At 44.6% G+C, this 25,226-nt stretch overlaps 1 protein-coding gene across 13 annotated transcripts in view; it reads left to right on the top strand.

The window, feature by feature from the left end:
- TNIK (TRAF2 and NCK interacting kinase) overlaps window positions 1–25,226 on the top strand; it is a 299,369-nt gene that overhangs the window by 160,498 nt on the left and 113,645 nt on the right. For all 13 annotated transcript variants that reach the window (XM_034782240.1, XM_034782236.1, XM_034782229.1 and 10 more), the window contains exons 3-4: window positions 4,522–4,578; window positions 12,552–12,677. In XM_034782240.1, the coding sequence (XP_034638131.1) occupies window positions 4,522–4,578; window positions 12,552–12,677 (183 nt within the window). The remainder of the gene's footprint in view (window positions 1–4,521; window positions 4,579–12,551; window positions 12,678–25,226) is intronic.

Genomic DNA, 25,226 nt, shown 5'->3' with positions numbered 1-25,226 from the left:
TTAAGGAACTTACCACACCAATTATGTACCCAGCAAACTAGACAAAGGACAAATAGATACTGAGATATTTGGTTACCATTATTCAATACTCAGACCAAAAAAAAAAAAAATCACCTGCCAAAAAAAACATACTTGTCCAATATTTTTGCCTATTAACATTTGATAGACACATAGAAAACATGTGTAAACAGAGATTTCTCGATTTAATAGTCACGAGAAACAGCATGTTGTAGGCAGAATACAGATGTTCACTCTGTACTATGGTTAACACCCTGTTAAATAGAGAGATCTGATGATGATATTACTGTACAGTGTTTCTATAAACAGAAGCTCACTCTCATTATTATTGTTTTCTCTGATATTTGCATGGCTAGAATTTGTGAACCCATTAAAACTTCCTAAATATATAATTAAAAAAATCAGACCCCTCTCCTATTTTCACAAGAGATAGGCTTTGCACCCGTATTCTTGGCTGGAATCACTTTCCCTCCTGTCCTCTTTTAATGCACTGTGTTTTGTGCCATTTACTACCCTTTCCCCCAAAAGGTGGCTGTTTTTTCAGTAATGTTTACTTCAGCAGAGCTCCTATAGGGGTGTAGGGTCTGTCTGTGCCTGGCAAAATTAGAGCAGTAGGTTGTAAGATTGCAAGGCCGTAGACTCAAAGGTTCTACTGTGTGTCAATGTAAAATGATATATTATTACTTGCAGTTGCCTCTTAAAAGGTTTTGAACTCTGGGATCCACTTGGCACATACTGCTGTCCTGATCCTGCGGCAGCATGTTGCAAACATCACCGCATCATGACACAAACACTGTCCTGGTGCCATTGGTGACTTTTCATACATCCGGGGTTCCTCGCTTGTTGACTCTCGGTGCAGGTTTGGCGCTCTGGGGCTTGATCTTGCCCCATTCAAGTCAATGGAAACCCATGGATTTTAATAGAGCAGGATCTAGCCCTTTGCTGACTATTGAATAAGATCATATTCAATGAGGTGACCATGTAATTCTAATTCAGTAACTTGTTCCACTTGCAGTATCTCATTCAGCATGGAAAGGCTCTGTCTCCTATGACCTCACGTCATATCATTCCTGAAGAATAGATATTCTAAAATAACTAAGTAATTTTTTAGAAAGACAAAACAGTCAACAGTTACCAAACTGCTGAATCGTACTGGGGAACGTTGGGGCTCTTTTATTAAAATCTCAGGACCAAATTCCATTGTGTGAGAGCTGCAACTAAGCCCCAGACAGAATCCGATCATAAGGTAGGCCTAGGAGTGTCATTCAGGAGCTTTGGATTCTTCCTCTGGCTCTGTCACTGACTTGCTATGTGACCTTGTACAAGTCACTTCTTGCTGTGCCTCCGTTTCCCCTTCTACCATCTGTCTATTCATTGTAAGCTCAGGAGGACATGGTCTCTCTCACTCTGTTTATACAGTGGGGCTTCTGGGTGCTGCTGTGATACAAACAATCATTAGGAAAATGGGTGAGCCTTCTTTATTGGCACCAGTGCATAAAAATAGTTGCCTACACATTTTCTCGGAGGACGCACCCTTTCTTTTCATTTTCTTTCCTATTTACATTCTGCATCCTTGCTGTGTGTGTGTGTGTGTGTGAGAGAGAGAGAGAGAATGAGAACATTTGATGTGAGCAGTTTTGATATAATGTGTGATTCATTTGTGGGGAGAAGGAAATCAGCACTGAGCAAAATGCAGCACTTCATTATGGTACAAAAATAGATTGTGCTATAGAATGTAATGAAAAAGTGAACAGTTTGCATATGAACTAGCCGTTCAGTGGCTGTGCCTCATAGTCCAGAAAGCTCAAGAAAATGAGCCTTTTCATAGTCTCGCTTTTTAAACGTCAGTTTTTCTGTTTCACTGCTAGTGGGGGTTGTTTTTGAACCAGTGTGACCTTATCTGCTGACACATTCTGACTGTACAGCTTTTATTTGTGGTTTGCTATTTTTAAGAGACAGTCACAGTCAACAGTTTGGGTTCTTTGTTTTGTCGTATCCCCTCCCATCCCCCCAACGCACGTGCATACACTCATTTTTCCATCAAGAAATTACCTACTCAAGTGCTGTCCAACAATCGTCTTTTTACAACTCTTTGTCAGTTTATCAGTTGCCAAAAAATAAAGGGTTAATATAAATTCATATTCCAATGAATCCAATAACAAGGGTGCGTTTATATGTATACATGTTTGTCAGAACTTTTAATTTAGCTAAACATTTTCCGTAAAGGGCATGGTCAGTTAATTGGAGTCCAAAATGTAGGTATAATTTAAAACAGTGTTTTAAAAAATCAGAATATGAAATGTTTGTGAAATAAAACCATCGTGTTGTATGTCCAGACGCACAATTCTCAGTGGAGATTAAACATGGGATCTTCAGCATTATGGATCTGATCCAAAGCCTATTGAATCAGTGGGAAGATTCCTATTAACTTTGGTGGGTTTATAATCCGGTCTGTATTACCTGAGTCCAAGGAGAATTCCTGAACTGTTATCTAAGTATCAGTGGCAATCATCCATCTTGAAAGACGATGGCGTAAGCAATAAAGCAGTTCAGTTACTATGTGTCATACTGCAGCATCACAAGTGGCTAAAAGTCCAATTCGCGAGTTACAGGCCTTGTCATATAATCCATGTGTAAAACACAGGGCCAGAAGATGAAGCTGGAGTACTATTTGCATGTGAGGCCTGCTGAGCTTTCTTCTTCATTTTTTACTTTCCTCTTTCTCTAAGTGGTGGGCTGTAATAGTAGGTGGAACCAGCCATTGGAAAGTTCTATCTATGTAACCATCCTCTCCATGTATTTACCTGTCTAGTTATTTTTTTATGGGGGTGGGCATGGGCATCTGATGCCATTGCCATTTATACACACAAGGTTCTCTGCGGCTTTCTCTTTCTACTTCCTCAATTGAGCTGGACAGTATTACACACATGAAGCCCGTTTATTGTATTTATTATTACTCGTTATTGATATTTATTTTAATTCAGTGAAAATGGGATTTTTGGATTTAAAGCTTCCCCTGCAACATTCTGCATCAAAACACAACAGTTCTGTGCTAATACGTGAGAACCAGAAAGTGAAACCTAGTCAAGAGGAAAAGAAAGTGACCAGCCAGTTTTCACTTTTCAAGCTTGAATAAGTGCAAAGTGTGACCTAGAACACGGTGAAATAACAAATTTGTTTATAAAAATTCCTTCAGATTGCTAAACTAAGGCATTGAAAACTAATTTGACATTTTATCTTCCCGGGATTTATTTAAATAAAATGTTCCTTGTAACTATGCTAATATCTATCATTACCCACCAAGTTTTCTTGTCAAATTCCCCCTGAGGTTTGGCCAAGAATTTAAACCCTAGAGTGGTTGGACATTTTTCTGTGACTTTATATTTTATATATATAATATATATTATAAAAAGACTCATTTTTGTCCTAGTTCATTCATGGAGGCTCAACTCCTCAGAAGTTGACTGCTACGCTGATTAGCACGTTTTCAGTCTTGTAATATGTCCACATCAAATTAAGTCTACTCTACTAATTTGTTCCACCTCTAGGACCTCATGTAGCATCAAAGTGCAGTCTCAGAGGTATATTAGTCACTCTTCTGTCCAGTCACACAGTGAACTTTTGCTTCAGAGTAGAGGGGAAAAATTCAAAGCAAAAGAATAATTTTTTTACATCCTTAATGGTTTTGTCTGGGTGTTTGGTTTTGTTGTTATAGATAAAATAAATGTGTGTTAAGCTCTGTTCCAAACTCAGTCAATAGGAAGTCACCAAATGACATCATGTTCTCTTTTGGGGCTTGAGTTCCACATGTCCAGCACTTCCTCAGGATCAGGCCCTGACTGAACAGTTGTTAGTGTATCTGATTTATATAAAAAGGGAATGGTCAGAGGGTAGCTGTTCCATTGTGTTACCATGCTACCTTTAGGGCTGGGTTCAAACCCTGGCTCGGGACAGAAATGGACTGAAATTAGTGTAGGTCTGTATCCTAGTAGGCATTTATCCATAATGGATAGTTTGCAGCAAGATGATTGTCTTTGCTTGAGAGAGACCCAGTACAGGAATATGAAGGGAGTGTAGTTCAGGACTGAGCGATGCTAGCAGAGCTCTTGTTTGTGGGGAAAATGTAACAAGCACTAAGAATCCTTCACTCACTGATCAAACACATGGTGGGTGGAATGAAAGTTTCACACAATGGATGCTCAGCGGGTACTCAAGACAAATCAGTCATGTTGGAATGCTGCCAAAGCAATAAGATTGTTTAATAATGTTATTGAAACAGTGATACAGTGACAAATTTATGTCAGACTTGTGTTGTGCATGAGGTTACTCATCCCAGACCTAGCCCTGAAAAGCCTTACTCACACGAGTAGCCCTGTTGACGTCAGTGGGACTACTCCTGTGAGTAAACTTTTACAGAATTGGGGCCTATTGCAATCATTTTCTTGGTGCCAGTATGTAATATAATTCAATAAAAATTAAACTATTCCTTTTATTCTTTCATAGGGTCGTCATGTTAAAACAGGACAGCTTGCTGCGATTAAGGTTATGGACGTCACCGGGGTAATGTATCCTACTTTGGCTATTTCTATATCCATAAATTACTAACAGGAGTGGGAGGGAAGTCACGTGAAACAATGTTATGACTCATAAAAGGATTCTGTTTGGGAGAAGCAAATGTATTAGGGCCCAGTCCTGCTCCCACTGAAGTCCATGGCAGAATTCATTTAGACTTCAGTGGGAACAGGGCCAGGTCCTGAATACAAGCTTTGTTATACAGCTGTTTAGTGCTAACAATAAACATAATCTAAGGCCCCAGTCCTACCAAGACTGATGTTTGTGAGAAACTTTATTCATGTGAATAGTTCCATTGTAGTCCATGATACCAATCATGTACGTAAAGTTACTCATATGCATAAGTCATTGACTAGTTACCAAATTAGGGTCCCCAGTCCTGCAGTGAGTCTAACCAACTATATTATGGGTATGTCTACATTGCTGTCACTCACATCCCTGGCTGCAATGAAGATGTACCCTATATGTATCTAATTAACAGTTTCATAGTCATAGAGAAAAATGTATTGCAGTGATCACATAAACATGGAATTTACATGAGATTGAGAAAATGAATTTTTTCCAGATATTAATTGAATAACAAGATTAATAGGAAAGAACTTCTAACCATTTCCCAAAAGGCCACTGAAGAAAAAGCAGTGTAATTCTTGTACTTCTTGGAAGCCTAAACAGATGCATTTCAGAAGGTTACTTAGTAAGAAAGAGCCTTATTCAAGAAGGAATCACGCCTTGCAAAGTTCCTGCCTGGATAAACAATGCCAGATTTGAGATCAAGATTTTGTTTTTTAAATGAAATTACAAATTTCAGAATATAGGATTTGATCCAGATCCTCCCACCTTTATTTTTTTAATTAACATTTTTGAATTAGTTTTCAGGAATATAACATACAAAACTACATAGATACCATAGAGATAAGATGAGTCAATAGGCCTCACAAGCATGTTTAACTTTACCTTAGAGCAGGCTGCCGGGGGGGAGAGGGGAAGAGCAAGTGGGGCAATTTGCCCCAGGCCCCACAGGGGCCCCCATGAGAATATAGTATTCTATAGTATATAGAGTTACCATATCTAACAAATAAAAAAAGAGGACCCTCCACGGGCCCTGACCCCACCCCCAGCCCCGCCCCAACTCTGCCCCTTCCCCACCCTAACTCCTCCCCCTCCTCCCTCCCACTCCCAGCCATGCGGAAAGGGCTGCCTGAGCGCTACCAGCTTCGGGTAGCCCCCATGCCTCCGGACCCTGCGCCCCCGTCCGGGCACTTCCCCTCCCGGGCTCCGGCGGCACAGGGTCCGGAGGTATGGGGGCTGCCCAAAGCCCATAGAGCTCGGCTCTTAAACAGAGCTGAAGAGTCGGGGAGGAGCAGAGCCGCCGCGGCCAGAGGCGCTGCTCCTCCCCTGACTCTTCGGCTCTGTTTAAGAGCCAAGCTGCCCCAGCACTACCGGCTTTGGGCAGCCCCCATGCCTCCGGACCCTGCGCCGCCGGAGCCCAGGAGGGGAAGTGCCCGGCCGGCGGCTGGGGTCCGGAGGCAAGGGGGCTGCCTGAAGCCCATAGTGCTCGGGCAGTTTGGCTCTTAAACAGAGCCGAAGAGTCAGGGGAGGAGCAGAGCCGCTGCGGGAGGGAAAGTGCCTAGCCGGCATTTTCCCGGAGATGTTCGGCTTTTTGGCAATTCCCCCCGGACTGGGGTTTGAGTGCTGAAAAGCCGGACATGTCCGGGAAAAAGAGGACGTATGGTAACCCTAATAGTATAGCAACTTTTTTTTTATGAAAGGAGCCCCCAAAATTGCTTTGCCCCAGGCCCCCTGAATCCTCTGGGCAGCCCTGCCTTAGAGAGAAAAATGATGTATGGAAACAAAGAGTAAATAAATGTAAGTGAGGTGGGAAGAAGGTGGAAAAAATATCCCCTAGTATAGTTCACCTCAGAATTTCCAGAAATCAGATTATACAGGAAATGGACAGGTGAGACTCAGCAAAGATAGCCAGGCCACTTTGTGGCAAAAATGGGTAAATGATGAGCCCACGAGGTTTGTTTGGGTCTGGATTAGATTTTAGCCTGAACTCTAAATTTCCCTTTTTGACACCAAACTAGGGCTAAATTGGGGTCAGAGTGGCAGTCAGTACCCTAAATTTCATCAGCTGCTTGCTACAGATTATGGAAGAAAGTAGCAAAAATCTAGGTTTCAGAGTAGCAGCCGTGTTAGTCTGTATCCGCAAAAAGAACAGGAGTACTTGTGGCACCTTAGAGACTAACAAATTTATTAGAGCATAAGCTTTTGTGGACTAGGGCTGTAGTCCACGAAATCTTATGCTCTAATAAATCTGTTAGTCTCTAAGGTGCCACAAGTACTCCTGTTCTTTTAGCAAAAATCTAGTGAGCCACGCTGATCTTGCAAGCTTCCTCCCCCCTTAGGACACATCTGAAAACAAGAGCCTTCTGGTTTAGGATTTGAATCACCACACAGGGATGGGTTTGGATCTGGGGGATTCAAATCTGAATCCACCTTATTACAATTTCAGTTATAATGTAGGCAGAGCATAGCCAACAAAAATGAGCAGCAATTATCACTTTTCCTTTTGACTCTGTTTTAGGAAAGCCAGGATGGCAAGTGCTCCGCTTCCTGCTTTTCTTATATTGATGGGTGTGAAAACCTAAAACATAAAAGGTCCAAATCCAAATACTTGGCAATGATTGGATACTCTGTTCAGCTACTTAATTATTTAGCTCTTGTGTTGCACTTACCCCTATTTAAAAACAAAGTTTTTTTTTAAAAAATGTACATTAAGCAATTCTGAAAAAACAAATCTGCAAAAAAGCAGAAAGCCTACCACAGCCTGGCCTCTGTTTTGCTTCCCCTGCCACTCCTAAATGCTTTATAACTCCTACTAACCCTCAAACAACCCCAGCTATGAAAAAGCAAGTAGGAGAAATCTACAAATGACAAGAGATTGCAAGTATCACTTGACCAGCTGTAGAAAGAAAAATGCAGATGCAAAAGGAGTCATCTGCACTTCACAATGGAAAATCCCTGTGTGATAAATCAGCCAACAGCTACTCCATCGCGCTCATCACTGACAGTGCTGAAAGCGAACTTGTTTTGTAGAATCCCTAAGGCTCCTGGTCACAGTGCTTAGTTGTCCTTAACTGCGTTCCCCCTAATTGTATGGTACAGAAGGTTGCAGAAAGCTGCCCCCAAATTACTGCATTTGATCAGTGTGTGTAGTTACGATCTCTGAATTATGGACTAAGATTAATTTTTAAGGCGCTGGCCCTTGCACATACAATGTGACCTACTTCACAGAGATTATTGTAATAAAACTGATGGAGATAAAAGCATGGAAAAAAATATTGCTGTTATTGTCTACGGCTTATGAGGCTTTTAGTTTAGGATTGAGCAGCTACAGTAGTGCCAGATCTTGGCGTAGTAATTCCTTTTTTTTAGAAATAAACCCCATCAAGGGTTTATCTGATGTCCCACCGCTTGTGATTTAATCAGAATTCACACTTTTGTTTATCTCTGTCACTGAAAGTCTCTGACACACCACATTGATCTTCAGCGTTTGAGCTTTGTGTTTCGGCTTTATTCTTTATTCAAAATAATTTTAGCCTGAAGAGGGACCCAAAATAAAACCTGGGCTCCAAAAGTTCTTGCCTTTTTCTCTCCACTTTCATTAGCAGAGTGCTTCCAAACCTGTGGTCTGTGGATTACTGAAGGCCTGTGGAGCACTTGCTGGTAATTGCAGCAAGTTGGCAGGTCATACACTACTGGCTCCTCCTTGCTTTCTGCTTCCTCTACAAGTGTTGAGCCTCTTCTTTGCAATGAAAAGACCCTAATAATAGAGCACCTAAATAAAAGTGCCGTGATTTTTCAGGGGTTCCAGAGTGCCTACAAGTCCCACTGACTTCAGTGAGCACTGCCAATGAGCCTCTGGGAACCAGGCTGCTTTTAGTTCAGTGCCCAACTTTAGACACCCATGTCTGAACGTTTTGGTTCATGTCTGCTTTTAGGGTTTGGGCGTGCCTAACCCTTTATTTGCCTGTGCTACTCTGCTCTTTGAGGTTTTGTGTCCAGCACAAAAGTGGCAACTAGGATGGTCATATATTTAAAATAATATGATGTCCTCATAAAAAGGGTCTAATTCCCCTCAGCTGCTGTTCCCAGCAGCCATTCTCCCTAGTCTGAGACCATTCTGAACTCCTAAAGTATCATACAGCATTTGTGTAAATTGCAGCCAGGTGTCTTTCTAGCTGGGATGGGATGCTTAGGAGCAGAGGTGGGCTGGAGCCAATGGGTAGATGTAATTGGAATCTAATTTCCTTGTGAGGAAAAACAGTGGCCTAGATCGTCCTTTGTTGGTCTTGTTGCCCTGGATTTGAGGGGTGTATATACCCCAGAATGTGATCAAGTTAATTGCAACCATATTATGTGCATTCAGCCACCCTAAAGTAATAAAACACCACATAGTTAAGGGTTAATTTAAAAACAGGCTTTTAAAAGCAAGGTTAAAACTAGCTACAGTTTCTGCTAATCAGAATGGGAGGAAAAAACAAACAAGTAAGCAATTAAAACTAAAAACCTTGGTGATTAAAAAACCTTAAGTCTAAACACCTTTCATATTAAAAGTTAAAACAAGTAATAATATAGTAGGGATCATTATCATCTATGTGTTTTGTAAATGTTAGTTATAAAAAATTAGCTAATAAAGTGTACTTTAAAGCAGTCCTCAAAAGCCATCTTAAAAAACGTTTTTCCTGACACCCTTTCTCCCCGGTGGGTAAGGAACTGGCCACTGCAAACCTGCTGTTAATTACTGAATACCGTTCCCGATATTAGGTAAATATCTGGAATGTTCTAAGCCTATTGCTTATGTTTGTATGTGCTTAAATCTAATAAATTGCCGTTTTAAATAAAGCACGCTTACTTGCATAAATCTTATCAAACGGAAGTGCTATGTTCCTATTAATTTATTCCTTACACCACCTGGAGTAAAATAGTTAAGTTGCCCGTGTTGGGAGTTCTAAAAACCCCAGGTAACAGTCTGTGCACTTGTTAAATTGCCAGCAGATTCCACTGTTCTGCTGGACAAATAAAACCAAGCAAAAGTTTCTGGCAGTACTGTAGAACAACAGGAGAAGAGATGGCTTTTAGGTCACCCTGTAATAAGTCTAACGCTATGTCGACGCTACATATTATGTCATAGAACTGATGTTGCTCGGGATGTGAATAAACCACCCCACTGAGTGACAAGTTACACCGACATAAGTGCCAGTGTGCACAGCGCTATGTCGGTGGGAGAGCTTCTCTCACTGACGTAGCTTCTGCCACTTGTGGAGATGGTTTTATTATACCGACTGGAGAGAGCTCTCTCCCATCAGCATAGAGCAGGGGTGGGAAAACTTTTTGGCCCGAGGGCCACATCTGGGTATGGAAATTGTATTGTGGGCCATGAATGCTCATGAAATTGGGGGTTGGGGTGCGGGAGGGAATGAGGGCTCCTGCTGGGGGTACGGGCTCTGAGGTGGGGCCAGAAATGAGGAGTACAGGGTGCGGGAGGGGGCTCTGGGCTGGGACAGGAGTGAGGGTGAGGGCTCTGGCTGCAGGTGCAGGCTCTGGGGTGCAGGATGGTGGGACCGAGGGGTTTGGAGGGCGGGAGGGAGATCAGGGCTGGGGCAGGGGTTTGAGGTGTGTGAGAGGGTCAGGGGTACAGGCTCTGGGTGGCTCTTACCTCAAGCAGCTCCCGGAAGCAATGGCATGTCCCTCCTTCGGTTCCTAGGTGGAGGCACGGCCAGGCGGCTCTACGCACTGCTCTGTATGCAGGCGCTGCCCCTACAGCTCCCATTGGCCCTGTTTGCTGGCCAATGGGAGCTGTGGGGGTGGCGCTTGTGGTAGGTGCAGCTTGCGGAGCCCCCTGGCTGTCTCTACGTGTAGGAGCCAGAGGGGGGGACGTGCCACTGCTTCCGGGAGCCATGTGGAGCAAGCCCCTGACCCCACTCCCTGGCAGGAGCTCAAGGGCCGGATTAAAACGTCTGAAGGGCTGGATGTGGCCCCTGGGCCGTAGTTTGCCCACCATCGGCTGCAGCACTGTACGTATAGACATGTCCTTACTCATAACCCTTTATGCCAATTCCTAACCTTCTTTGGTGTTTACAATCTTCAGATCCTTGTAGACAATAAAACTGGTTGTTGTTTACCCAAGCTATACCTAATTAGCTCATTTAAATCTTTCCTTGTGTCAGTTTCTCCAGTCCCTTAATCATTTTTGCAGCTCTTCTCTGAATTCCTTCTTAAAGACAATGATAATTTAGTCACTCTCGGTAGTAAAGAAAGAAATCAGTGCTTCTCCCCATGTGTTGGGAGACATCTGGTCAGAAAATACAGTTGTTTAGAAAGAGCTCATGTTTGCAGATTAGCTGATCACCAGGGTGTCTCTTTATTTGCTAGTTTATAAAACTGAAGTCAGAACAAAACAGATGGGGTGGTAATAGAGGAGGAAGGAGGCAACATTTATTCAGGGCTCTTTAGAATAAAGCTAATCAACAACAAGGTGTTAACTGCTCTTTCCTGTTCTAGAGACACTGGGATTTCAACATACTAGAATCCTAGAATCAACATAAAATAAAATGAGGCTTCCTCAGATCAAGTCCAGTGTAAACAAAGAAAACAAGCAAAAGAAATAGAACCCAAAAATATGTATCCTCATAATTCTTCTACCAAAAGACTAGTTCAACTCTTGATGTTTTGCAGGCCAAATTGAACCCGCATGCAAGTTAGCCCAACTCTACGGTGGTCAAAGGAGTTCCACCAGGACTGAATTTGTCCTCATGAGAATATTCTGAAATTGTCTGGATGGGCTCGATCTTCCTAGTGCCTGTCTAACTCAGTCACTGGGTGTACATGCTTTTGATAATTATACATTTAAATCTCAAATCCGACATGCTCTACAATACTTAAGCACGGCAGAGTGATCTCAGAGTTTTGCAGCTCGACCTTGGAACTTCCCAGCTCAGCTGGCATAACCTTTCCTTTATCATGAATAAATTCTAATTTTTTGTAAACATACTTTTTAGCTACTGTCTGATTTGGATTGTGAGTTGATTTCAGAGTGGCAAAGACCATGGGATGACTTCTGTACCAAGGTTTGCTTTCTGGAATAATCCAAATGGGCCATTGGCAGCAGGGGTAGAAAAGTACCTTTAGCGAAGGTGATGGAGCTGCCGAGCAACTCGTGTATGGTACACCCTCGAGCCCAAATAGTTATCTTCAGAGAGTTCTGAAAGACTAAACGGTGTAAAATGAATAAGTAAATACTAACTGAGCTGCCAATAAAGATGTACAATCTATCCTTGTTGGCCAAGAGGCTCAACAATCTGGTAATAGATTCTGGAACCTTTTATGTCCTATGGCTGTCTGACTCCAGACCATGTCACTGTGATTTAAAGTTCTTACCATGTGATGACTGTTTTGTAGCCTGTGTAAAACGAGCCAGTAGGTTCACCTCATCACAGCTGGTAACTCGTCTTAGAAGAAAGGCCAAGTTCTGAATATGCTTGGAAACTGAACTGCTTTTTTTTACCCTCAAAGTGGTTTTCCTAGGAGAAGGAGAACGACTTCAATGTTCAGGCCTCTTAACCAGTACTTATCACAAGCACTAAATTCACCTAAAAATTACCTTTTTCAAAGTCTGTAGTCATAACTCTTAACCTTCCAAGGCTCAGCCATGGGTTCCATTGCCTTAAATTGGAATTACACCTATTTATACTAGGATTGAACATGTGTCACATTGTGAAGCACAGACCTAAATAAGGGGCAGAAGCAAAATTAGTGCAGGTGGAAGGTGGGGAGGGGGCAGAGATGTGGCCTGCTTAAATTAACTAACTGCAACAAAGATGAAGAGAAATCATACCAATGAATAATCTGTGAAATGTGTTCTTTGGTGTCACTGATTTTGTTTTTTCTTATCCCAGGATGAAGAGGAGGAGATCAAACAGGAAATTAACATGCTAAAGAAATATTCTCATCACCGAAATATAGCCACATATTATGGAGCTTTTATTAAAAAGAACCCACCCGGAATGGATGATCAGCTCTGGGTAGGCAGTGCTTTTAAATGTCCTCTTCTTCCTTTTATAAGCATTGGGGTTTGATCTACTGAGTTTCCTCCAGTTGCACTCTAACCTCCACTCTAGGAGCCATGTTTGTTTGTTTGTTTGTTTGTTTGTTTGTTTTAAATGCTATATCTTCATATTGCTTGCACCCGCTTGCAGGCTGTGATGTGAGAGAACACACCCCTGTTTTGCCACAAAGACAGGATTATACCTTTGATACAGGAGTTGATCAAAAATAAACACGTAGGTGGAATTTAGTGATGTATTGGAGAAAAGGAAGTTTGGCCGTAGAATACTAAAGCTAAATAGTTGAATCGCTGGGAGCTCTGAGCCTGGGCAGGCTGCAGCTTCCTCTGGCTTCAGTTGGAGTTGTAAGTGCTCAGCACCTCACAGGATCACCGTCCCAAACTCTCCTCCTCCCTACCTATCCTGCTTGTTTTCACTTGAATGCAGAGACACAAGATTCCAATGAGTGTCTTGGTTACTTATTCAGTTCCCCAAACTTTGAAGAATGAGGTTCAAATCTAGGTCTTCTAGCACAAGAGAAATGACCTTGGTCTCAGTCTGGATCCTAGTTGACATATCTTCACCACACATCTGGCAGCATCTGTTCAGGAGAGACCCAAGGCTGGAACATCAGAAAGGGTGTTGCAATTTAGGATTCCATCTAGATCTTTGTCTCTTACTATTAGGGATGCTAAAAATTAATTCAAGATAATGTGCCAGATTTTGATTGGTTACACTGATGTAAATCTGTACTCCACTTAGTAACACCTGTGTAACTCAGATCGTCATCTGTCCCTGTAATTATATCTTGTCTTTTTAATGTGGCACTTTTTAGGGAAAATCACATGGTGGTCATGTTGAAAAGACTAAAAATTATGGGAAATTAGTTTAAATACAGCAACATAGGTATTGTTTTGTAGTCTAAATAACACTTGTACTACAAGTAACTAGAACTGTGATTTGTGCTGTGATAACCATGGTCAGATACAAAAATAATAGTTGCCGTACTGGAGCCAACCTTCTTATAAGCTCTGCCCTGCACTCAACAGTTTTTCCATTGCATTGTGGGGAGGGAGGAATTCAGACTCTATTTTTGAAGGGTTCACTAATTTGGGATTCTCCAATTTTTTGGGTGCTCAACTTGAGGTGCTCTCAGGCATGACTTATATGGGGTATGGAGCATCCACCATTCCACTGCAAATCAGTGCAGAGTGGTTGGTGCCTATCACTGTGGAAAATCAGGCTGTTTCAAGTCAGAAAAAAAACAGAAGCACCCAAATATAGTGGCCATTTTTGAAAATTTGGGCCTAATGCTCTCACTGACGGTCGCTGGTATACTCGTTTGAACCCCATAGAGTTGTTGCAGAGCATTGGTTTACTTAGCATTTCATGCAGCCCAGGCTTTTATTTGGCAGCTCTTTAAGGTTCCCAGATAAATTGGCTCACCTGTTTATCGTCATAGGCATGTGCCAAAATGTCAACAAGTCTTGGGAATAAAATAAAATAAAATCAAGGAATACATGACTTCCGTGATAAAAAATCAGCTGAACTGAAGGAGCACTGCCAGTGAGCCCTGTATTTAGGTTGGCTCAGGCTTTTCATTATAAAACATTCTTACAATTTATTATTCTTTTATTTATTAATATATTTATTATTAGAACCTCTTGCACATCCTTTGTTTGTGGTAGGTCTATACAGTTCAACAAGAAGAAAGCCCTTGGGCTAGAGAAGTGCCTTTTCTTTGTCCCATGAAATTTCATTCAGGGTTAGGGTCTTATGAGCTGTTAAAATTACCATTTCCTTTGTGTTGCTTGTGTTCCTGGGGAAAATGTTGGTTGTTTGCTAACAAAACTAAACCCTTCTAAAAAATCAGGCTCAGGCTGCCACCACAGCATCAGATGCTGTACAGAGAACACCTGGGAGCTGCCAGAGCAGCTGTATCAACTTGCATAGGGGGGAGAGCTCAGCTGTGCCATGCCAGGCTTGCCTTCTCCTGACCATACTCAATGGCCCTAGTGTCCCATCCCATCTTCTGGGGCACCACATGGCACAGGAGCTCTCCTAAACTCTCAAGATAGAATTGTAAGACTGGAGGGGACCTCAGGAGGTCTTCTAGTCCAGTCCTCTGCACTCACGGCAGGACAAAGTATTATCTGGACCATCCCTGATAGGTGTTTGTCTAAGCTGCTCTTAAAAATCTCCAATGATGGGGATTCCACAACTTCCCTAGGCAATTTATTCCAGTGCTTAACCACCCTGACAGGTTAGGAAGGGAGAGTTTGGGTAGGCTCCCCCAGACCTTCCCTGTGATCAGCACATTGCACCAGCAGACCAGCTTGTCTCTGGGATAATAGCTTTCTCTTGTTTCTGGTTTTGTAGTTAGCCCTACAGCTCAAGTGGTAGCAGTCTATGCTTTAATGCTAATGGAGGTTCTGGGCTCCCACCATGTTGACGGTGCATGAGCATGTTGTTATAGTTGTACATGTTGGAATTTGTTTTTACCTTGTTGCTGTTTCTGTCTGATGATTAACTCTTTTCTGGTCAGACAATTTTATTTCTAAAGCTCCTATCCAAGGGCCTCCACACCTACCCAAACTTGCTAAAGATAAATAATGCCAGGAAAGAATCTCACATAAATAGAATAACCTCCCTTATCAAACCCTCCCCACCAGGCAAATAAATGAGCTCCACCTCCTTCAGATAACTGGAACCAAAGAAGGTCCAAGCAGGATTTGTGATTTCCCCCAGAGCAGCGGTTCTCAAACTTCATTACACTGCAGTTCCCTTCTGACAACAAAAATTATTACACGATCCCAGGAGGGAGGACTGAAGCCTGAACCAGAGCCCAAGCCCCACCTTCAGCCTCAGGTCTGAGGGGGCTTGGGCTTGGGCTTCAGCCCTCGGCCAAGCAAGTCTAATGCCAGCCCTGGAGACCCCATTTTAGCGGTCCCAACCCACAGTTTGAGAACCACGGCCCCAGAGGATTCTGGTGACCCCCTCCACAAGTGGGCAAGGAAGAGAGCTTCTTATATCCATCCCTCCATTTGCATCCCTTTGGGCTCGATAACTGAGTGCACATCTATGACCTGTGTTGTACAGTAGGTCAGCCTATATGATCTAATTGTCCCTTCTGGCCTTTAAAAAAAAAAAAAAAATCTATGAATCAACCTCTCAGGAGCTTGGCAAGATTTTGGACCTTTACTTGAAGAAGGGATTAATCACAACCATCTAAAGCTTGCAGGCTATTGATGAAAGCCATGCTAAGTTCTATCCTCTTTAGGTTTAAAAGTGGTTGAGTGGATAGAGTTTTAGAAAGTCTATGTCCTGTACTGGAGCTGAATAAGAGGTGTTCAAGGGAAACTCCTTTGACAGTGGGAGAAGGGCAGTGCTTTTGTCTCCACATTAAATCACTGTTGTTTGAGGTATCTGATAGAATTCTCATATGTTCCAATTTCATCAGTGGTTGCTTCGGAGATAAAGGCGTGTTTATTTTTCACCGGCTCTTTATTGAAATAAAACTGTTTCTGATAATGCCCAAGTAATTCTCTTTATCGACACTGAGAGGGCTGATACGGAAATCGAAAAAGGGAGCTTTTTCAATAGAGATTAAGATCTCTCGGAAACAAGGCAAGCGTCTGACAACATATTGTCATTCCTGTGCGGTCCCATAGTGGTGAAGAGGTCTACTGTTCTCCATTCAATAACAGCAACCATCAAAGAAACAATGAGCTACTACACCGACTAATTTTCCTGCAACTAGAAAGCTGCACACAGCATATTCTGCCGTGTCTCCTGACACTACAGATGCAGTATCACAAATCTGACATATTTGTAAAAAGGAAATAAAAATCACTTGTATACTAGGAAATGGAAGAGCAAGGTAAAATATTTGATATTGGAGATGGCAGTGACCTTGGTTTTTTTCACCTTCTTCTGCAGCATAGAGTGCAGGTCACTGGCTGGGGTTATCTGGGTGTATCTCACTTAGCCTTGCCATTGCAGGCGCCTCTGGCATTGGTGCACGTAGGTCCCTCCTAGTCTCGGTCTGTATTTAGTCTTTTGTGGGTTGTAGTACTTTGGTCTAATTTTGGTTGCTGGGTTTAGTGTGCAGCTGCTAGGTGATGCTGGTGGCCTGTGATAGACAGGAGGTCAGACTGGGTGATCTAATGGTTCCTTTAAGCCTTTAACTGTGTGTCTCTAAGTGTAAAAGACATTAAAATTGGTTTAACCATGTTTTGGTCAAAATGTTGCTTTCAGATGTGCATGATTGATATCTTCGATCTTCTCTCCGCTCATGCTGATCTTCTGTCAATGGAGGTTCTATGCATGTAGCTAGAGGAGACTATCTGAGACAAAAATTCACCGGAAATCTTAGAGAATTTTGCCCCCAGACAAGTATTAGTTTGTCTTATCCAGTAGATCGGTTATAGCAATGGGCATAAAGTAGCAGAGCTCAGCTAACAGGTTAACTAGGTCATAAGGTCACTCAATACTGAGGAATGTTTTGGGGGAAATAGAGTTAAAGTGAACCAGTGAAACGTAAAAATGCAGCTCTGATTTCCCCAGCTGTCTTTGTGTGTTGGTGCGTTTTGTCAGCTAACATCTTCCTTTATTAGGGTCAGACTGTGCCTGGTCCTTGTGGGTGCACAGAGAAGAAGGCACAAGAAATCTTCCCTCCTGCATGTATGCCCTGGTAATTGCGGACGATCAGTCTGCTCAGGGTAGTGCATGGACTACTCCCTACACATCCCCCTGTGGATGCAAATCTTCCTTCAGCGGGCGTGGGAGGAGGTGAGACAATGGCCCCTGTTGCATTAATTTAATGGAATACATGGGCCCAAAGAGTTAAAGGTATTAACATTACCCTAAAATTGTCCAACATTAAAGAGTGTTAAACGCGGTTCAGGGGTTGATATACAGAATGATATACAGATATGCTTTGTACCAGGGCAAACACCGTTAAACATCCGTTAATCTTTTATTAAAGATATAGAAAAGAAGGAAAATAGTTAAAGCATTTGAAGGGTAAGTTACTAAGTAAGGCTTTCATTTTAACATCCTTTTTTTCCTTTTCCCTTTAGCTGAGGGGAGTCTTTAGAAGGAACCTCCCCCTGTCTGACCATCTCCTAAATGGTATTAAAGATGGTGGTAGCTTTCCTTTTGGAGAAAAGAGAAGTTAGTTGAAATGGGCTGACGCTGTCAGTGTTGCTGCTGCTGTTAAAGTCCAATCCCAATTCCTAGAAGACAAAACAAGATAGGCACATACGCAACCGGGGAAATAAAGAACCGCAAAGATTTAGAAACTGCAGCTTCTGTCTCTGGTGTTGAATTCAACTTGCAACCTCACTGCTTTAAAAACAACAACAACACTAAACAATCCACCACAGGCACAATACACGGGTCTTATCAGCTACTTTGAGACCTTGCAAACATGTGCCAGTGCCTGGCTGTTTAGGGCATTGCTTCTAGCTGCTTTTTTCTGGTCACAGGCTTTCAGCATGTTGCAAAATATGCAGTCTTGACTGGCTAAGCCAGACTCTTAAGAGACAGAAGGGAAAAGGAGAGAAATAGGAAAGAGAAGAAATAAGGCAGGAAAGGAAAAGGACAGTTGGGGGAAGGAGGCGACCAAGTCTCACATCCTAGGTGGTGTTCAGCATTTATCTGGAGATGGTGGAGGTTGTAGTGTCTTCTGGGTCCCTTTTTCAGGCCTGGTCTGATCAGGATTAGGGGTCCCAGGAGATGGTGGGCATGGCAGACATGATGGTGAAGCTCACTTCTTCCCTTTCTCTCATCTTTCAGTCAGCCAGTGTCACAGTAACCAGCTTTTCTCCTCCACTGATTTCCTCCCCCCCCCCTCTTCTTTTAAGGACCCCAAAAAGGGGAGTAATGGGCAGAATAGCCCTTCCTCTCATTATTTTGTCCACCAATTAGATCTAATTTCCCACACACCAATTTTGGTTCATTGATTTCCAGCCCCACACTGTTTTGTTTATCAGGCATGATCTTAGCATGGTCCTTGATTTATGGCCGTAGGCCTTTTTGTTTGGACTAATTCAATCTGTCTCTTTATTGCACCTTTTCCCATCAATATTTGCTGTTATAGGTTATTGTGACATTTTTTTGAACTTTCACACACTGTTCATAGCTTAGCTCACAATTAGGGGGAAATTATAGGCCCAATTATCACAACACCCCCTCCTCCAGAGTGACCTACCATTTAGCACAGCCCTGTGGGGTGCGGGAAGGGGCAGCATGCACACCCCTTGTGAACTGAGGAGCTCCAAACACAGAGACACATTCCCTACACAGAAGAATGTGGAGTCTAAGAAGACAGAGGATGAGCAGTAGAACCACAAGCAAAGTGATCAGTGTGATGGTAGGCACAAAGTTTGTTGGTGAACTTTTTATGAAGTTAAACCCACTCCTCCCCCGCATCATCCCTCCATCCTATCAACTATTTGACCCAAAACATCAATTCCCAGCCTTAATTCCAGTCTCCTTATGACCTGCCTCTGATCACTGGACTTCCTATCCCCACATAAATGAGTAGTTCACTCAACAGATAAATAAAGTAAATAGAGTAGAGGACAGTGAACAAATTGCTTGTAGGTGTCATGGTAGACATCAAGAAAGATTAAATGAATAGAGGGTAGTGGCCTTCCATACCAGCTCAAAGAGAGCAGTCCATGTATGTGCATCTCTGTTCAAGAAAACATGGGGTCATTTGAGAGAGGCAGACGACTAAGATGTTGAGGTTGGCATCATCGTCAGAGCACTGGGCACGGGGAGGGGATGTAAGTGATGGATTTTTAGAGAGGGATAGAATTATGCAGGGGGTCATAAAGAAACTTGTACTCAATTGCAAAAGTGATCAACACAAAGAAGCACATTCCTGAGCACACTGATATTCCAGAGTTGATTCTGGAAATATTATCAGAAGCTGTAGGGTTTCTTCTTAAATTCAGTATGTTACCCTGTGGCTATATGCTGTGTGTTACTATGGGTGTTGCTTTGCTGGATGATTGTCATCTGTCCTTTCCATCTGCAGTGTATTGAAGTGATTAGCAGAAAAGATCTGCCATGCATGTACAATTGTATGGAATTTTGCTGCTGCTTCTAGAATTGGATTTACACTGCATGCAGAGTAAGCTTCGGGCAGTGACAGCTGAGGGCAGAGCAGTGGTAATGTAGCCATTCCCCAGTGGGGAGAAGTACCCACCTTTCTGGCAGGAGATGGATTGCTTCCATGGCAACTCTTCTGGGGGTCTCAAACCATGTTTGCGGATTGCAGATCAGTTGCGGATACATTTTTTGTATCCGTGCTGGGCTCTATCGTTCTGTTGAGTGGACTCATTGGAGAATGTTTCTGCACAGCTGAAACCTTAACCAACTCAAATTAAATATTTAGAAGTTTGAGTTTAGCAGGAAAAGATTTAAGCTGACCTTTAATTCTGATCAGTTCCTTCAAGGCCCACTTTCAGCGATAATCCACATGACCTGAGAGCAAAATACAAAAGGAGTGCTTGGAAAGAGGCAGTTATAAGGAGATTGGCATTGAACAGGACTGGTTAATGGAGTCTGGCTGAGAGGATAGACTGTGTGTCATAAGCAAGACTTTCTGCTGCTTTTGTGGCTAAGTAAGCCTAAGCTATTTAATTTCTAGTTCTGTTCAAAGCTATTTCTGCAGGAGCTATGTATTGTAACTCTCAATCCTGTGACTGTGTCCACTCTTTTCTCTTCCACTCTTTGAAGTCCTGCTTAGTCCTGACAATAACAATTTTCAGGCTTCCTAAGAGACATGAATTACATGTCTGGCCTCGTGCTGTTAGAAGGTGCTCACAGAATGTAGCCAGGCAAATTATTTATTTATGAAAGACTGCAAGGGTGTTTATATTGTAGGCCACTGCCTTCAAAGGAAGGAGACTGGTGTGTCAGTGGCATGCATTTCTGTACCCTGCGGGCTAAAGCAACCAGACAGACATGTCATTGTGGTTGTGGGGCCTAAGCTTTAAAAGGAGCAGAGTCAGAGAACTGCAGGTAGCGCTCTTTAATTTGCAGCCTGTTTTAGCTGGGCTGCTGGTAGAGTCAATTAAAATCCACTTTTATCTATTCAGTTCAGCATGCTGAACGGGAACATTCCTTTCTACTGAATATTTTAATCGATGCTTAATACAAAATCAATTGTTTTCTCATTTTCAGAAACAAGCAGCAGCTTTTCTGCTGAATTACCAGGTGAAGGTTATTGAATTTTTAATGCCCTGCTATTGGCTTCAGGTGTTAATAACTGTGGTTGTAGTATAAAGAGTAATGATGTGTACGACAATAAAGACGTGGGCCTTTATAAAAGAGCTGTGAAAGCGTAATGGTCCCTAAACAGTTTATATTGGCTGGGGTCAACACGCTGACCTGTGCTCAGTCCCATTCTGATTCCAAGCACAGAGCTGAGTATAGGTTTTGTACCCCCATATGCAAAGTAGTAAGCACAGGGCCAATGCGGTAACAAGGGCGAGGCGAGAGAGGCACTTGCCTCGGGCACACAAAGCCGGGTGGGCGCAGAAAGTGGTGGAGAGAAAAAACAAAAAAGCTGCTGGCACGGAGATATTTATAACCCAGGTGATCTCCCCCCCCTCCGACCCCACCTGCCGCCCCCTGTGCCTCCCCCGAGTGTCTCCTGTCCCCGACTTGCTACCCCCCCTCCCCTTCCCCAGCCCCGGAGTAGAAAGTCCCTGTCTTTCCCCTGCAGCAACTGCTGCCGCAGGGTCCTAGTGCCAATGGGACCCTCCAGCATCACAGGGTCCCTGCCCGCAGTCACGGCTCCTGCCCCATGCTGGGCAAGGAGGCAGCCCCATTCCTCACCCCCAGTGAAGCTACAGTTGGGGCAACAGCAGGGGAGGAGGCGCACGCAGCGCCCCCCGGCATGCACCACGGGGAAGGCAAGGGAGATTCCTGGACCTGAGAGGGGCCCTAGGAGCACATGCAGTGACAGTGGTGGGGGTAAGTGTGCTGCTGGGGGGGCAGGAGAGGGCTGGGGGGAGTCCTCCTCTCTGGCCCCTGTCCCGGAGCAGCCTGCCTGCACCCCAAACTCATCTCCAGCCCTGCCCCACCCCACAGCCTACACCCCAAACCTCCCAGCCCCAGCCAGAGCCCTCACCCCCTACACTCCTACTCTCACCCTGAGCCCCTCCCACACCACAAACCTCCCATTCCCAACCCCAGACAGAACCCTCACCCCTACTGTCGCCCTGAGCCCCTCCCACACTCCAAACCCCTCATCTGCAGCTACAATCCACAGCCCTCACCCCTGAACCCCTTCCCTCTGCACCCCCTCCCATCCCCAAACTCCCTCCCAGAGCCTGTACCCCAATCCCCTGCCCAGGAGCAGCGCCAGGGTTTTTGGCACCCTAGGTGGGGGTCCTTCCACGCTCCCAGTCATCGTCGGCAATTCTGTGGCGGGGGGGTCCTTCCGCGCTCCGGGTCTTCAGGGCACTTCAGTGGTGGGCCCTTCACTCGCTCCGGGACCCGCCGCCGAAGTGCCCTGAAGACCTGGAGTGCGGAAGGACCCCCCCGCCGCCAAATTGCCACCCCCCCCGATCCTGGTGCCCTATAGGTCACCTAAATGGAAGTGCCGGCCCTGCCCCTGCCCCAACCTAGGGCCTGCACCCCAGACCTCCTCCCTAACCCAAACTCCCTCCCCAAGCCTTGGGCGGGGGAGGGGGCGGGGTTCTGGGCACCACCAAAATTTCTACAAACCTGCCACCCCTGATCCTGCCCTGCAAACCTGAACTCCCAGCATTCTCAGGACATATGCTGATCCCTAGTGGCCACTGCTGATATCCAGCACCTCCCTCCTCTCTTAACCTGTGAGTCCCTCTCTGGATTGGAACTGGACTGGAACCAAAGACCATCTTGTAAGCAACATTACCAGCCCAAGCAGTCAAAAATCATGAGTTGACCCCCCAAAATCACAGGCTCTACCACTGCCCCTTCATTCATTCTTCGGCAGCAATTCGGCGGCAGGCCCTTCCCTCCAAGAGAGACTGAGGGACCCGCCGCCAAATTGCCAGCCCTGGGGGAGGGTGCAATTTTATATTCTTGCCTCGGGCGCAAAAATACCTAGTTACGGCTCTGCACAGGGCTTTATCCACCTTGCTCCCCACCTTTTGGTCAGTTCTGTCAGTTTTCTCTACCCACAGCAGGCACCTGGACAACTCAGGCTGTGGTAACATACCTTGCCTCCAGCCCCCACACAGATAATCACTACCAATTGTGTTTTGTGAGGCCTTCTGCAGCCTATCTTTGAAACCAGGAAGTGGAGCTAATATCAGTGCAGCTTGGCCCTTGTCGGGCAGGGCAGTTAGGAGATTTACTCTCTGAGGTGGCCTGCAGGCATTAGAGTCTGAGGGGACCATTGCCAGGGAGCCTGGGCCTATTTATTTATTTATTTATTTATTTGGGGGTATGCAATCTGGGCAAGCCAAGCCACCGTTTTCTTATCAACAGTGTTGAAGGCAGGAAGGCCTCCAGGAAGATGAGTCATTTTGCAGTCCTCAACGATGTGTGTCATGGTTGTGGCCAGGGCCGGCTCTAGGCACCAGCAAAACAAGCTGGTGCTTGGGGCGGCACATTTTTAGGGGCAGCATGGCCGGCGCCAGAATGCCACCCCTAAAAATGTGCCCCGGCCGCCCTAGCTCACCTCCGCTGCTGCTGCCACGGCGCGCGAAACAGCTGATTCGCGCGCCGCTACTCGCCCTCCCTCCCAGGCTTTCAAACCTGGGAGGGGAGGGAGACTCTGAGTGGCCGTGGCGCGGGCGCCGTTTCTTCCCTTCCCTCCCTCCTTCCCTCCTAGGCTTGAGAGCCTGGGGGGAGGAGGCAGGGCTGGGGATTTGGGGAAGGGGCGGAGTTGAGGCGGGGCCGGGGGTGTGGTAATTAAAGAACAGGGGGGCGGGGGGAGGAGGCGGCCAAAATTGTTTTTGCTTTGGGCGGCAAAAATCCTAGAGCTGGCCCTGGTTGTGGCTGCCCACATTGACATAGCAGACTGTGTCTAAAATGCCAAAGAAATTCTGCTGCAGCACAAATTCCATGTCCGCTATGAAACCAGTTGAGAAGGCTCCATTGCCTTTGTGGTAAATCAAACCTGGGTTGACACTGAATGGGGTCCGAGACAAGATAATAATTTGTCACTTTCTCTGCGGACCATGAAGCTTGCCACGTGTCCTCTACCATAAATCCCTTACCTAGTAAACTTATCCACAGTGGGCACTGTGAGGGCAGACGACCACGTGGTGGATTAAACATGTCTTCAGTTAACAATAGATGTGGCATATCATGCAATTTTGTCACGAGCTTTGCTATGCTTTCCTCTTTGTGAATGCTAGCTGACCGAATTCGAGTCTGGGACTGAGCATTGGCTAGTAAGTTGGGGAGGGGGATTTCAGTAGCACTCTGTGTTGGCCTAGCTCTGCTGCCGTGGAAGTCAATGGGCATTTTATCATTGCCACCAGTGGGAGCAAAGTTGGTACAACACTGAGCACTTTGGAAAATCCTACCTTTGGTGTGTAGTGCAGTGCTTGGCGAAGAGCTGGGACCTATGTGACCATGAAGGTAACTTTAGGCCAGAGCCCACCAACACCCAAGGGCAGGTCATTGTCATGTTTCTATTCAGAGCGCTAAACCCTAGCTTCCTGGTGTGAACGGAATACCAGAGAGATTCCACTTCAGAATCCAGGGTTAAACATGGCTTGGATTGATTGAACAGTTGGGACTCAATCAGTTGCTCTTGAGGGGAAGGGTGTGGTAAGAAAGAACATGGTGTGAGGGACACAATGAAACACTGTTGGATAGCTCCCAGAGGCCAATAACATCGAATTCCGTCCACACTACCCCAAATCCAACCCACAAAGGCCGATTTAGCGCTAATCCCCTCGTCGGAGATGGAGTAAAGAAACCGGTTTAAAGGGCCCTTTAAATCGAAAGGAAGGGGTTTCGTCGTGTGGACGTATCCAGGCTTAATTCGATTTAACGGTGCTAAAGTCGACCTAAACTCGTAGTGTAGACCAGGCCTCAGTCACAGGAAGGTTAGTGAGTTGCTGCAGACAAATAGTTCTGGAGGGACCCTCTCTGGAGTATTGAAGTTCCTCAGGGAGGGGTCCAGATCAGTCTGCTGGATAATGGCTTCATGCACAAATGTTAGTCATTTCTGAGTTCTGGACTTCAATTCAAAGCTAGCCGAATGTAATGAACAGTGGTGGTGGGGCCAGAGGGGGCCTGGAAAATGATTTTGGAGGCCACTTCTATATCAAGAGAAAAATGATTCATTCACAAGCAGTGAGGATTCATGAAGCAATATGTTCAGAGAATGCAGGCGACAATGGAGTAACAGCTGCTGTGCATTTACATGCCTTGCTTGTAAAGATTGCTGCTCTAGTCTAACATAAAAAGGAAAAGAAATACTAAATGGACTATATTAAAAATCCTTAATGATCAGCCATGGAAATTAAATTTCAGAATGTGATCTTACCTCCATCCCAT

The sequence above is a fragment of the Trachemys scripta genome, chromosome 9 (assembly GCF_013100865.1).
Source record: "Trachemys scripta elegans isolate TJP31775 chromosome 9, CAS_Tse_1.0, whole genome shotgun sequence".
NCBI lineage: Eukaryota > Metazoa > Chordata > Testudines > Emydidae > Trachemys > Trachemys scripta.
Note: the sequence above shows the minus strand (reverse complement) of the source record. Positions and strands in the feature narration are given on the sequence as shown.